Below are 13,182 nucleotides of genomic sequence, written 5' to 3' on the forward strand. Positions count from 1 at the left end.
ACCGAGAGAAGGCTCAAGAACATAACGACGAGCCTGATGAGAAGCGACATCGACATCATTGTTAGTCTTTCTCTTTCTTCGACGAATTCATTCAACACCGCTAGCTAACCTATCGCCGACGTCTGCAAGGGGAAGAGGAAGGCTCAGACGTTACTCGGTCACGAGCGGTCTGCAAACGGCGTGACTCGGGTCCCTAGTCCACTCCATCCACCCTCCCTTGTTTCGGATATCCACCCTCATGCCACCTTGCAACACATCTTTCTGATCCGAAATTTCTAGAGTTGTGGTATATTATTAACTCCATTACGGGTACGTACGGGAATTCCGTTCCAGAAATCACGATGGTGGATGATGCGGTTCAATGTACACGGATATGGCGCACTCGCTTTCATTTCCGTGGCAGGGAAAGCACGTCATCTTTTTCTCCCTGATATATCAATGCTACCGAACGCCGAACGGGTTTTTTTGAAAGCGGGAAAGGCGTCCACGCTGTCCCTAGCCGACATATTCCATGGGAAAGCAAACTCACCACACGTACGAGCAGAGCATAGATTGGAACCCAGATGTACGGGACTTTCGGAGCGAGAGGTCGTAATGATGAGAGTCGATGACTTTGATGCATGTGTCCTGTATGAGAACAGGGGGCAAGTCTTACCGTGATTTGTTCACCATCAAGGACAATCAATGTCGAGGGAGCAATTGATTTCTAGAGAGAGGGGGGGGGACCATTTGATTTCATTTCACAACGAAATAAATGTCCGTGAGATGCGCACGGTGGGACTTGTGAATTGTCCAAAAAAAGGGGGTGCTCGTGCGTGCACTCGGTTTGTTGCCGTCCGTTGCAGTGCGTACGATATAGTAGCCGTTTCGAGGTTTATTGAGGAGAGACACGCAGCACATGGGGACGGTTTACCGTGCATTGCACCTCGAGGCGAGAAATTTTTTTTGGGGTGAGTGACTTGAAGTGACTTGATCATGACGACTTGGGCAAATGACGGTGAGTGGCAGAAAAAAAAGAATGACAATGTGAAAACGAGCAAAGCATGCGACAGAATTTCTGATTGTTCCAACACTTCCTGACCGTTATGTGATGGAAAATAGTGTCCCAATCAGTGAGCGCTGCATCGCTGGGTAGTCCTTGAGGTGATGACATTGTTGATCAAAGTTCAAGGTGATCTGTTACTGTAATATGCTATCATGGTTGTTCTGGTTTTGAACGTAGCATCCTGTGAACTGATTATCTTTGTAAAAGGCGAAAGGAAAAAAAAAAAAAACAACTCGCGGATGGATGGAATCAATCTCGGAGGATCGGCGGGAGCGGAGTTAGATGCCTGTAAACGACGCGATGTTTTCCTCGACAGTCTATCAATGGATAATCCAGAAGAATTTCACTCATCACTTTGGTATGCTTTCAAGTTTGTTGCCCCGCCACGTACGTCAACCATCCTAGCATCCCCATCCATGTGCGTTTATTGATGTACATGCGTGGTAGACGCGTGCGACGTATGTTTTACTGGGAAACCTCGAGTAGTAATCTGTAGCAACTGCAGGAAAATGAGGGGAAACTGATGAGAATGACTGACGGGCGACGCGTCGTTCCTGGCACCACGCGTATCCGATACGACGTTACTTGGTGCCCCCTACAAAGTCTGTTTTTTTTTGGACTTCGATTGCCGTAGCCATGATCTATACACCTATACCATGGATCTGAACCAAGCTTTGAAGGAGCGAAACGACAACCTAAAGTCAGAATTCAATTCTGGATGAAAACTGCCAGTTTCGTCCAGCTTTCACCCGTGTTTTCCCTCGAAAAATGCAGCAACGTGTATGTGGAGCACCATGACGGGAAGGAGAGTACCGGGGATAAAGGCAGGTAATGGTAAGTTGGTGGGGTAACGCTAATTACAGTAGACTCGGCAATGCCGGCTCCTTCCGTTTTTATTATAATATTTTTTTATTGTCAGCAATCAAACTTCGTTCAGGGAGGATAACCAGGTCAAAGCAGGAAACGACTTCTGAAGGATAAGCGACCCTGTTGTCGGCTCTATCGTCGTCTAGCACCAAGCGGCCCCCCCTCGAGGATGTTGATATATCGAAGGCTACCGCCGGCGAATTGAAATTGAATCCTCGACAACATCAAGAAGCGTCTCGTCCGTGGCGCAGGTCAAATAGCACTGATATATTTTAACGTCTACAAAGCGGTTCTTCGTTGATCGACACGAGTTTTTTTTAGTGGTATCATGCATGGGTATGACGAGAATCAACGAAGTAGTAGAAGGGGGAACGAACTTCAGAAGCGTCCAAGAAGCAAGAGTGGCCAAGAAACTGCGAGCGTGAGATGAAAGTACAATGTACAACACATTTGGTAAGAACAACTTTTGGGCTTGAAAGTAATACACGGTATGAGAGCAGTCCAAACACGACAACACGGTAAGTTATAGCTTCGACAAGTGAAAAAAAGAACATTTAAAAAAAGGAAAGCAAGGAGCACGATTCATGCTCCTCCGTATTCACCTGGCACCGTAAACCCAAACGTATCGTCCGTCGCTACATACCCTCTCACATTGACTACACCCATTCCCTCATCAGAATACCCAGTTCCATGTCCGCTCTCCCCAGAAACCGAAAACTTGCCCGCCCCCGGAGTAGATGCAGGGAATGGATCCAACGGCGGCGTATTCGCCTGACTCGAACTGTTCTGAGAAATGGACGACGTACTAGTGCCTGGTCTCCCTGAGTGCCTATAATCTAATGGCGAATACGCAGATGACGACACGGACGCTAACGAGGATGTTGACGAAGAAGACGGAATTGAAGAAATCGTCGATCCTCCTACACTAACAGGAGAATAAGCAAAGTCTGCCGCTCCGTTGGATGGGTGATGTGGATTAGCATAAGAACCGTAATGCGCATGCGAAGTGCTACCGGGCTCAACGGAAGGTAGCTGAATCATACTCCTCACACGGGGAAGACTGCCGTTGGTAGTACCATGTGTGCTATGAACATGGTGATGGGCGTGTGGATGATGTGGTTGAGGTGAAGTAGATGGACGGGTGTGATGATCCAATCCACCACCTGAATGTGAATCATACGGAAGCGGGTAAGGACTAATCGCCTGTGAATGCCTCCTTGCTCTTCCAAGATTATTTCGGAATGGCGAATTCACAGAATGTGAATGGGCTAGCGACGACGACGTATGATAAGGTGACCCCCGGTTGGACGAAGGGGGACGAGGCGAAGGACTCAGCTGTCGATGGCTACTATTCGGTCGAGAACCACCCGCAGAAGTAGGCGGGCCGGGTGCATAGGCCGGCTCTTCACCTCCATATCCCATCTGGCTCATCGAATAACTCGTATGAGCTCGGCCATGAGCGTCAGGTGAGAGAGGAGATGCAGCGGAACTGTTGTGGTCAGAGCCGCCGTGGTGTTGTTGTTGTTGATGGTGGTGGTGGTGGTGGTGGTGGCTATGAAGTGGGATCGAAGAGAATGGCGAGGCGTAACCACCATTAGTGCCCCCGCTGCCGTTGACAGAAGTATTGATTGTGGGGGTAGGGCGAGTGCTCGGGTTCAGTAATGAAGAGAGGCTATTGGACGAGGAGCTGCTGGCCGGTGAACCGAACCATTGATTGGAAGAGACATCCGGGTAAGGATTCGACTGGTAATGGTTTTGATGGGAGTAATGTGAAGAGTAAGATGAAGTCGGAGAAATAGGATCATCGTAAGAATGAGATGGTGGATCGGATGCACCGGGCACAGTCAAGGGCGGTATTGAACTCCGGGAAAAGTTATTGGAATGGGTTGCCTGTGTAGCCCACGCTGGAGTAAATGAACCAGGGGCAGAGAACCCTCTGGCTCGACCAACGATAGGTAAATGTGGAGGTGGGATTCCGTTGAGTTTTGTCGGTGAAGAAGGGCCACCCGAGGGAATTGCAGACCTAGGGGGAGGAATAAGCTGTGATTCGTGCGAGTCGCGTTTGCGAGGTTTAGGTAACCTTGGGGGTACGCGACGCTTGAAATTAGCGACAACCTCGGGTGGCGAATGTCGATTCAGAGTAGGATGGGACCAAGTGCTAGCATCGGGATCGTCTATAGCGGGGTCAACATTGCGAAGATTGACTTTACGCATGAAACCGTAAATCTGGGCAGCCCATTTGAGCGGAAAGAGTGGAGTTGACCAGTGACAAACTCACGTTCAATTGACGCGAAAAACTCGCGAATCGAGACTGGCGATATATGGACGGCAGAACATGCAAAGCGAGTTGTTCTGGACGTTCTACGATGATATGTTCGCCTTGGGGATCCCATCTGATCATATGGTGGTTCTCCGGACGCTCGAGGAGGGCATAGAGCTTGGTTAAGAACGTTGCTTGAGGCTTTGACTCTGTTTTAGGGTGGTTCTGAACGGTATCAAGGGACGGATAAGGAGAATTTGTAGCTGAAGGGTAGAGGTCAGCCATGGCGAGGAGGAGGCATAGAGTAGTGGACGAATATAGATTATATAGATCTTAGAAATAAATATATATAAAATAATAATTGGTGGTTCGTGGGTCATTACAACGGTGGAAAAGTGAACGCCTTCCGTGCCCTTATGAAACCTTACGTAACATCCTCGATCCATCTCAGATCCAATCCCAACCAAACGCCGCCTCGGCGCCGAGGTCCACACGATGGATGTTCCATGAGTCCAATCTGATCCATTAATCCTACAAGATATCTAACAGTACTGCTACGTCTCTCCGTCGTGGTGTAGGGTAACACTAGAGAATGCTTCAAACGGGTCGTTTCGCTCGTCGACTCCTCCGACTTCCTCTTCCCCCTCCAGGTGCAACGAGTGGCTCTCCTTCATCTGTCGGAAGTTCACCCCTTCTCGTGACGGTACGATCTACAACAACAACAAAAGAAAAAAAAGAAATTTTTTGGTTAGCACATATCTCCGGTAATATCCGAGTCTTTATTTGGATGAGGGACCCCCTTCAAGTCTTCTCACCGCCATCCCATCATATGAACAACTCGACGAAAAAAGCATCGCCAGGGTGGCAGTGGTCGAGAAGAAAGGACTCCCGTCGTGCGGGGGCGGGGGCGGTAATGTACTCACCGGTGGCTTCCCATTCCTCAACAACCCCCAGTTCAGTTTTGAAAACCACTTGTGCTGCTTCACTTCGCTTGCCCCACTCCGGCTGCCCAACCGTGTCACCTCGTTCTTGTCCAGTAATCTCGTAATGCAATCTTTGCATGCTCTAAATAAAATCCATCCCATCAGCACGAGCACGGACAAACAGAGGAAAAATGAACCAAGCAGCGAGAGAAAAAATAATAATAATGAGAGCGGATCACGTCAAATCCAAGCAAGCTATCTGCGGAGGGGCCTGTTACAGGCAGGCAAAACGCTAGTCCTTATGCGCTGGCACCAACATTGGAATTTGGCAGCAAACTCCCGCTAACAAAGCAGAAAGAATCCTCGCACGGGCTCGCGCGAAGGAATACACGCATGCCACGCTTAATAACACTTTCAACCGAAGTCTCGAACGACGAGATAAACGACGCGGCGCGGCGCAGCAAACGAAAGCAAGCACTCACCCAGACACCTTGGGACTATCCTTGAAATGGACCGGCATCATGCGTATGTTATTGAACGTGTCGTTTCGCTCCGTCCCTTTGAACGGTGTTGTTGCGTACTGCGTAATAGTAGTATCGTTGTGGCGTCCAATGGAATTCGAATGACCACATTTGTCCCGATTGACACCAACAATCCGTGGGTTTGCATCAAGGTGATTTGAGGTGATTTGAGGTGATCGTAATTTTTTTGTTTTTGCAACATTGATCACCAATCAGAAGGAATGTACGGAATGTGATTGAATATAATGGGGGGAGGGAGGAGAACACCAAAACGTGGGACACCGCCAGCAGATAAGCACCGCAAGGCACAAGTGGGGAATGAAGAAGGGATAAGCAAACATCATAATCAGCGCACAGCTCAGTACAAGGCCTGCAGAACTGCAACTTACGATCATCTCATAGATCAAAATGCCCAAAGTCCACCAATCTACAGCAGCGGTATGTCCCTGAGCCGCAATCACTTCCGGGGCGATGTATTCTATGGGGAGGACAGGTTGTGTCAGCGAGACCATGTCAATGATTAGGCAGATCACCGAGATCACCGAACAGCAATCAGCAGGATCAACATCAAAAGATTTAAAAGTAGAAAATCCCAGTGGCAGAGTGTGCAGATGGGCTCGCACAGCTGAACGGGTAAAGTAAGCCGTACCTTCTGTTCCAACAAATGAATTCGTTCTAAAGTTCGCCGTACAGGACATAGTATTGATAAGAGGAACCTAGATCAAGTGGAGGTGAGTCAGAGCACTGCGAAACCTGAAGCAGTCCGAAATCAAAAACGTCTTACACCATTCGTCTCAGAACGAGATATGGCCGGCATCCCTGCAGGCGCTGTCGTCTGCTTCGCCAGATCGAAATCCGATAACATGATATGCCCGCTTTCGTGAAGGAGGATATCTGTAAGAGCAATCGGTATATCAATCCCTACATGGGCGGCAGTAACGTCAATTGCTTACTCTCTGGTTTGAGATCCCGATATACCCAACCCATCAAATGTAGGTATTCCAGCGCAGCCACAACCTCAGCTGCGTAAAACCTACTCCCACTCTCATCCAAGCACTTCCCGGGCCTCAATTGCAGTGCGCGGAAGAATTCCCCACCTGTGGATAAGTGATGAATTTGAAATTCCCGTCGCATCCGTAAACCTACACAGGAGACTCACCCATGCAATATTCCATACAAAGGTACAGATAGGACTGGGACTGGAAACTGTGATATAGTGTCACAATGAACGGATGATTTGCAGAAGCGAGTATTTCTTGCTCAGTCAGGGCTCGATGGATTTTCTTTCTCCGGATCATCTCTGACTTGGAGAGGACTACATCGATTGCGTGCGCGAGTTTGTCAGTAGATTCGCGGAGGGACAACACAACTAAAGTCTCACCCTTCATCGCAAAAAGCTTGCCACTCTTCTTCTCCCTTACGAGGTACACTTTCCCTACATCACCTTTGCCAAGCATTTTTATTTTAAGGAAGGATGAGGGGGCAACTTCAACCTAAACAAATGAGATCGAATTAGCAGAAGGTTAGGGAGAGGAATTAAAAAGGATCAGAAAACAGAACAAATTTTGCCACTCGAAGAAAGAAAACACCCAACCAAATAAAGGGTAAAAGTACGAAACGAATGCGAGTTTGCATATGTAGAAACGCTTTGAATCTACGTACCTCGCTGACTTTGATCGAATTGCTAGAATACGTCCTCCGAAAAGCTACCTTTCCGATGCCAGGATGTGGAAGCTTTCCAGCTCCTCCAGCTTCTTTTCTAGGACTGGAGCCATAGTCTCCGGAGGAGTCCCTTTCTAGCGAATTTGTGCCTTCCATTGATGAAGGGAGAGGTGGTGGCATACCCAGGCCATCTGGTGCTGCAAGTAGACCATTTCTCGTCGTGGCTTGATGTTGCAAGGGTAGTTGAGGTAAGTGCTGGTGATTATGATGCTGGTTTGTCTTGAAAAACAGTCCTTTCGCATTCGGTGCTGATGCAACGCGTCTGATGAAACGAGAAGCTGATGCACCAACATGTTTCGGTGAGAGTGGGTTTGGCCGAGATGTACTGGGTGACTGTGGATGTTGAGGAAAGGAGGAAAGAGAGGGGTCGGCGGTGAGAAAACCGGGATTGACATTGAGAGGCGACGTCTGGGGTTGATTTGTTTTGATCGTATTTGAGAAAACGCGCCGCGCACCAGAGGCACGGTGTTGTTTCTCGGACTTTGTTCGTTGTCGCTGATGCTGTTGGGGTGGTGTTTGGCTAAGCACATCGGCTGAACGCTGGGGATGCAGTCTATTTCCCTTTCCTGGGGCTGGGTTTAGTCTACTGCTCGAGATTGACCTTGCAGGGGTCGTTTGTGAGGGTGTCCCGACAAACCCAATACCCGTTGAATCAGTGCTACTGGCCGTCGAATTCGAGTTTGAGTTAGAGTAATACGATGATCCTTGTTCCCAAGAAGGCGATGCTGGTGTCATTAGTGTTGTAGGAGTCGTGCTGTTAGAATAAGGACCGGTGTCGAGAGTCAATGTAGAATTAGAAGAGATACCAGCGCCGGTTGAGAATTTCTTGGGAGAGTTGGCGAAACGAAATACAGATTTCCATGAGGGTGAATGTGAAACAGTGGATGAGGAGGGGGTCGGTGGTGACAATGGAGAATCCATGAGAGATGATTATAGTCAAGAAAGACGTTGAGACAATGTTGAGGACGGCCTTGAAATGGTCCTCAGTCTAGGAAGGCGACCCTCCTAGAGTTCTCAGGGATGTAAACATATTTTGCGCTGACAAATCTCTCCATTTCCTCAACGCCTAGTTCTTGTGGGATATGGGATATCACCCTTTGGGCTGTTGGCAATAGCACAACCAGTGTTTAATCTTGGGCCGGTGGAGTCTGGGTGCTTCAATAATGGAACGAAGAGGAAACCTGCTCTCACTATACTGGCTACATGTTCTGCTGCTCTCTTCCAACTCCCGAGTCCCACTCGCCTACTACTACTACTAAGTAGTACGTTCGGCCGGGTCGACACTGGATTTTATAGTGCAATACTCTAGGCTGGTTGTATATACAATGGACTGGACTGGAACACCTCTCTGCAGCATGCTGGTGCATTAAATGCTTCCGATATTAATAACCAGTTCAAAGATCTGGAAGCCTGGCCTAGCCTTTTTGCTGGCCACGGCCAAGTTACTAGTACTTGCAGCTCAACGAATGTAAGTCTAGGATACAACCGCCTTTCAAAGTAGAACTGGCGCTGTGAATCCCGTACTTCGTGATAGAAGCAAAAGCACTGCGTTTGGGTTATCGCCCCCACCCACAAACGCCACAACGAGACTGCCGTACCCTGAGATCCCAATCCAGCTTCCGGTTCAGTGGCTCAGAGGCTGTAGGAACCCTATTTTTGCGAACTACCCTCGAACCTCTTCATCGATACGCCCATCAGTCCTGCGGAGAAGCTTATCGTAGGCTGCGTTCGGAATGTCATGATCTGCATTCTCGGATATCCATCGTTCCATACGATGCTGGGCGTCAATATCTAGAGGCTAGAACTCGTACTCAAGCGGCGTATGAGGCGAGAGAGAGAGAGAATGTTGGAGCCGCTAGGTGCATTCTCTGCGAACCCTGATTATCAGAGAATAAAAAATCTCGCCACCAAATATATCTCCAAACTGAGATTCAACGGACTTTTTCTGTTTGCTGTTGCCACCGGCGGACTGTAATGGTGACTGTGCATGGTTCTAGGTTCCTTCTACCATTTTTGAACTCTGTAGAGCCGGCTTCGATAAAACTGAGGGTCTGTCAGGGTTTGGAGTCGTAACAAGCTTCTAGCGTACAACAAATCTTTGACTCGGAGACCCAGACGTATCAACATCCAGATACCTCAACCAAAAATAAAGTCCCCATCTTCAATCAACGATAACCTGCGAGATATTCTGCCATATGAAACTTATTGGCAATGCATTACATTTTGTGATAGTGATGGAAGCTGAGATCTTGTGCGACCACTGTCTACGGACTATGACATTACACTAGTGGATGCAAGAAAGCGTCCATGTGCGATTCGAGACAGTGGGGCGGAACTTGGATTCGCACCGCATTCTCCGTATTTTTTTACACGCGATTGTCGATCTTCGCCCTAGTCCTGAATGCAACCTCGAGCCGCGTACGGGTGGCTGGACGTCTACCAACCCCGTGAGGACCCTAATCCATAAAGGACCGAGTATTTTTGCTAAGCCCGTCGTGGGTGGGATAGTAGATTACACCAAGATAGAAAAGACGAGGCAAGGCTCATCGATCAGACAAGCGGGAGGTCAGACTAACGGCGGCGCCAGGTCATCGAAGGTGAAGGGTATTGTCGTGGGTCACGGGACGCAGGTAGTCGCGGGAGACACGGAAGGACGCTCCCGTCGGTGGTGGCGGTGACGCGTGACGTCGTAGGGATTCGGGCCAAACATCCGGCCGGAAATACAAATTTTTTTTCTGCACCGATGAATGCGGAAAATGACAGAAAAAAAGCAAGACCTCCCGCCAGCTACCGGATATAAGCTTCAAAGTGGACCTCCGTGGGTCAGTCTGTTTTCCTCAGGTTGATGACGCCTGAGAGGAGACCCTTGCTCGGAGCGTCGTCCGACCTCTCCCGCACCACTTATCATTCAGAACGTTCCAGTCTTTCAGAACATTCAACCGTGGTCCCAGACCAAGACGATCTCCTCAACACCTTTACTAGGGCCCAGTCGTGTTGCATCTTGGCTGGTTTATGGAGTGCTGTCTTTCTAGGTGCTCTCGACGGTCTGTATCTTCTCTGTTTCCTTAGTCTCCTTGTCTGTTGACATCCAGCATAGGCACCGTAGTAGCTACCTTACTCGCCCCCATCGGCAGTGATTTCAAAAAGAGCAACCAGGCATCCTATATTGGCACTTCCTACCTCTTGTCAGTCTGTTGCTTTACACCTCTCTATGGTCCGTGAACCCCCCATCTGCCCTCAACATCTTCTAAACCGCACCGCGTCTCGATAGGTCGTCTATCTGATGTCATGGGTCGTAAAGGCGCCATGCTTCTGGCCCTCTCTCTTTTTGGTACGAGCACCATAATCTTCAACCAACTCTTCATCACTTACCTCCATCCCAGGCTCTGGTACCATTCTTTGCGGCCTTGCACCCTCCATGGAAGCTCTCATTGCGGCACGCGCCTTGGCTGGCATGGGTGGAGGAGGGTCAGTCTTCTATCCACATCTTCTGATCATCTTCCCGTTCTCACTCGTACCTTAGTGTAATGACAGGTCACTCTGGGTTTTCTCCCTCCTTTCGTTCCCTACTGATCCGGTCAAAATAGTCTCTAGCATTGTCGTCACCGACTTTATTCCCTTGTGAGCTTCCACCTCATTTCACACGTCCAATTCAAAGTACGACTGATCACCCGTGACAGAAATCAGCGCGGATTATATCAAGGAATGGCAAATATGTACGTACTTTCCTTGCATTCCAATCCGCCTTTGTTTCACTCCATCTTAGACTTTTCGGACTGGGTGCCGGCATTGGAGGTCCTTTAGGTGGCTGGATCAATGACAAGTTTGGATGGTACATATCCATACTTGTCTATCAATCGTTTCGCTGATTTTGCGTTAAGGAAATCTGCTTTTTTTTTCCAGGCAAGAATTATCGCAACCAAAATGTGTGAATCTTTTGGCTGATACTAGCTCGACAGGCCCCTGTCCTTTTATTTAGCTTTACACTTGTTGCCTGGAAGGTCAACATCAAGCTACCTTCCGAGGTGCAGAACCTTCCCCTAAGTGAAAAATTCAGGCGTATTGATTTTCTGGGCTCCATCACTCTTGTTGGAACCGTCGGTTCTTTGCTACTGGGCTTCAGCCTCAAAACCACAGAAGAGCTTCCATGGAGTCATCCGATTGTCTACGGATTGTTCACAGCGACTTTTGTTTTTGCCGCGCTCTTCGTTTTTACGGAAACTCGGTTGGCTCCGTATCCTGTTATGCCTCTACGGCTCATATGCCGGAGAACGCCACTCGCAGTTGCAATGTCAAACCTCTTCGGTAGTATGGCGGCCTTCTCAGTGGTACGTTTTCTTTTTTTCTTTTTTTTTTCTTCCTCACTGCTGTCAACTGACCTCTTCACTCGTAGTTGTATAATATTCCGTTGGTGAGTATGACCCATCACTTGACATCAGTCTCCGAAACCTAAGGAAATTACCTTAGTATTTCTCAGCCGTACACCTTTATTCATCCGCAGACTCAGGTTCGGTCCTTGTTTGTATCATTCGGTCTTTTAGAACCTTCCACTAAGACATATGAACAGGCCTACACCTTTTACCCCATTCAGTACGTCTCTGCATCGTTTTACAGGCGTTGAAATGAACGTGTTTGCGGATATAGGTCGCAATATCCACCGGCAGCGTCTTTGCAGGATGGTAAGGACGCCTACTAGCTCTACTTTTACAAGCTCATCGTCACACACGAAACAGGGTAATGAGACGTACCGGGAAACTCTACACCCTTAATCTATTTTCAGCTCTCTCAGCTCTCGTCGCAACAGCTCTCCTAGTCTTTTGGAATCGGAGTACCCCTACGTTCCACTTGTGGTTTGACATCGTCCCGCAAGGTTTCGGCATGGCAAGCGTCATCACATGTACCTTGATTGTACGGACTCAATTCAACATCCCCCCTCCCCGCTGCAGTCGCTGATGTATTCTCATAAACAGGCGATGATTGCGGGCGTTGAAAAACATGATATGGCTGTCGCCACCGGAAGTGAGTTCTGATTATTGGGGAAAATACTTCCGTCACCGTTCTGATGCTTTGGGGGGGGGTCAAGTTACGTACCTGTTTAGGACTACGGGTCAAGTGTTGGGCGTAAGCTTGAGTGGTGCTACCCTTCAGGCTGTGCTACTGCAAAAACTACGGCAGAGAATACAAGGTCCTGGTGCAATGGAGGTGGGTCCCACCCCGGACACTTGGGTATACTATTTTACTTACGCCATCCTCCGATCCCCTTTTACCCTGGACAATGTAGCTCATATACGAAATTCAGTAAGTCTTTCTATTTCCCCGATTCCGAAGGGAAAATGCTCACTGTCGATTATTTATCAGACATTCGACCTCAATTATACCCACACTCCCACCTGATTTAAAGGAAGCAGCCATCAGTTCTTACGCGGATGCACTCAGAGTAGTGTTCATTTGTCAAGCTGCATGGAATTTCTTGGCCTTTCTATGCTGTATACCAATCCAGGAAAGCTTGTTACCGTAAGCATTCAAATTCTTTTGACAAGCTTAACTCCTAAACCACTCTAGGGGATCACCGCACCACGCACAAAATAATGAAGATTAAACAAGTGATTATTTATTGCACTTCCATCTTTTTTTTTCTTCTTGCCATTGTCTGCCACGCCGGAGGAATTATGCACAAACTAGACGAAGTTCACTTTAAGGGACGCTGTTATTCATGATCCACCACAACTAGCACTGTACCGAGGACATATCCAATTTTGTATTTGTAAGATTGAACACATAGCATTGATGCACGGGGATCGAGTAGTTTATACAGTACTTGGTCGTCGATGTTTAAAAAACGAC

General features: G+C 48.3%; 3 protein-coding genes across 3 annotated transcripts; 1 reads left to right on the forward strand and 2 right to left on the reverse strand.

The window, feature by feature from the left end:
- Window positions 1–2,494: 2,494 nt before the first annotated feature.
- On the reverse strand, window positions 2,495–4,457 carry E1B28_004520 (uncharacterized protein; the record flags this gene model as incomplete). The annotated part of the gene is made up of 2 exons (XM_043149010.1): window positions 2,495–4,138; window positions 4,191–4,457. 2 exons carry the CDS (start codon window positions 4,455–4,457, stop codon window positions 2,495–2,497), a joined length of 1,911 nt encoding a protein of 636 aa, XP_043013612.1.
- A 215-nt stretch (window positions 4,458–4,672) lies between these two features.
- Window positions 4,673–8,388, reverse strand: E1B28_004521 (uncharacterized protein). The gene is made up of 10 exons (XM_043149011.1): window positions 7,279–8,388; window positions 6,998–7,109; window positions 6,776–6,931; window positions 6,570–6,713; window positions 6,401–6,510; window positions 6,266–6,332; window positions 6,006–6,094; window positions 5,578–5,675; window positions 5,096–5,237; window positions 4,673–4,882 (listed from the first exon to the last, which is right to left on the reverse strand). The coding sequence occupies exons 1-10, from the start codon at window positions 8,257–8,259 to the stop codon at window positions 4,727–4,729; spliced, it is 2,055 nt and encodes a 684-aa protein (XP_043013613.1). The 5' UTR covers window positions 8,260–8,388; the 3' UTR covers window positions 4,673–4,726.
- A 1,692-nt stretch (window positions 8,389–10,080) lies between these two features.
- On the forward strand, window positions 10,081–13,062 carry E1B28_004522 (uncharacterized protein). Its single transcript, XM_043149012.1, has 20 exons — window positions 10,081–10,382; window positions 10,436–10,552; window positions 10,610–10,669; window positions 10,722–10,806; window positions 10,862–10,872; window positions 10,926–10,959; window positions 11,019–11,054; window positions 11,105–11,170; window positions 11,220–11,241; window positions 11,298–11,666; window positions 11,732–11,749; window positions 11,806–11,845; window positions 11,906–11,928; window positions 11,983–12,017; window positions 12,072–12,246; window positions 12,309–12,357; window positions 12,422–12,540; window positions 12,620–12,636; window positions 12,697–12,852; window positions 12,901–13,062. The coding sequence occupies exons 1-20, from the start codon at window positions 10,184–10,186 to the stop codon at window positions 12,935–12,937; spliced, it is 1,668 nt and encodes a 555-aa protein (XP_043013614.1). The 5' UTR covers window positions 10,081–10,183; the 3' UTR covers window positions 12,938–13,062.
- The last annotated feature ends 120 nt before the right edge of the window (window positions 13,063–13,182 follow it).

The sequence above is a fragment of the Marasmius oreades genome, chromosome 2 (genome assembly GCF_018924745.1).
Source record: "Marasmius oreades isolate 03SP1 chromosome 2, whole genome shotgun sequence".
NCBI classification, from domain to species: Eukaryota; Fungi; Basidiomycota; class Agaricomycetes; order Agaricales; family Marasmiaceae; genus Marasmius; species Marasmius oreades.

Bases quoted from the DNA above. Each gene is read 5' to 3' on its own strand.
- E1B28_004522 (XM_043149012.1), top strand. From the start codon at position 10,184: ATGACGCCTGAGAGGAGACCCTTGCTCGGAGCGTCGTCCGACCTCTCC. The intron at 11,055-11,104 runs GTACGTACTTTC...ACTCCATCTTAG, and splicing joins TATCAAGGAATGGCAAATAT to ACTTTTCGGACTGGGTGCCG. The intron at 12,358-12,421 runs GTGAGTTCTGAT...GGGGGGGTCAAG, and splicing joins TATGGCTGTCGCCACCGGAA to TTACGTACCTGTTTAGGACT.
- E1B28_004521 (XM_043149011.1), bottom strand. From the start codon at position 8,259: ATGGATTCTCCATTGTCACCACCGACCCCCTCCTCATCCACTGTTTCA. The intron at 6,714-6,775 runs GTGAGTCTCCTG...ACTTATCCACAG, and splicing joins TTGTATGGAATATTGCATGG to GTGGGGAATTCTTCCGCGCA. The intron at 6,511-6,569 runs GTAAGCAATTGA...TTGCTCTTACAG, and splicing joins TCGGGATCTCAAACCAGAGA to ATATCCTCCTTCACGAAAGC.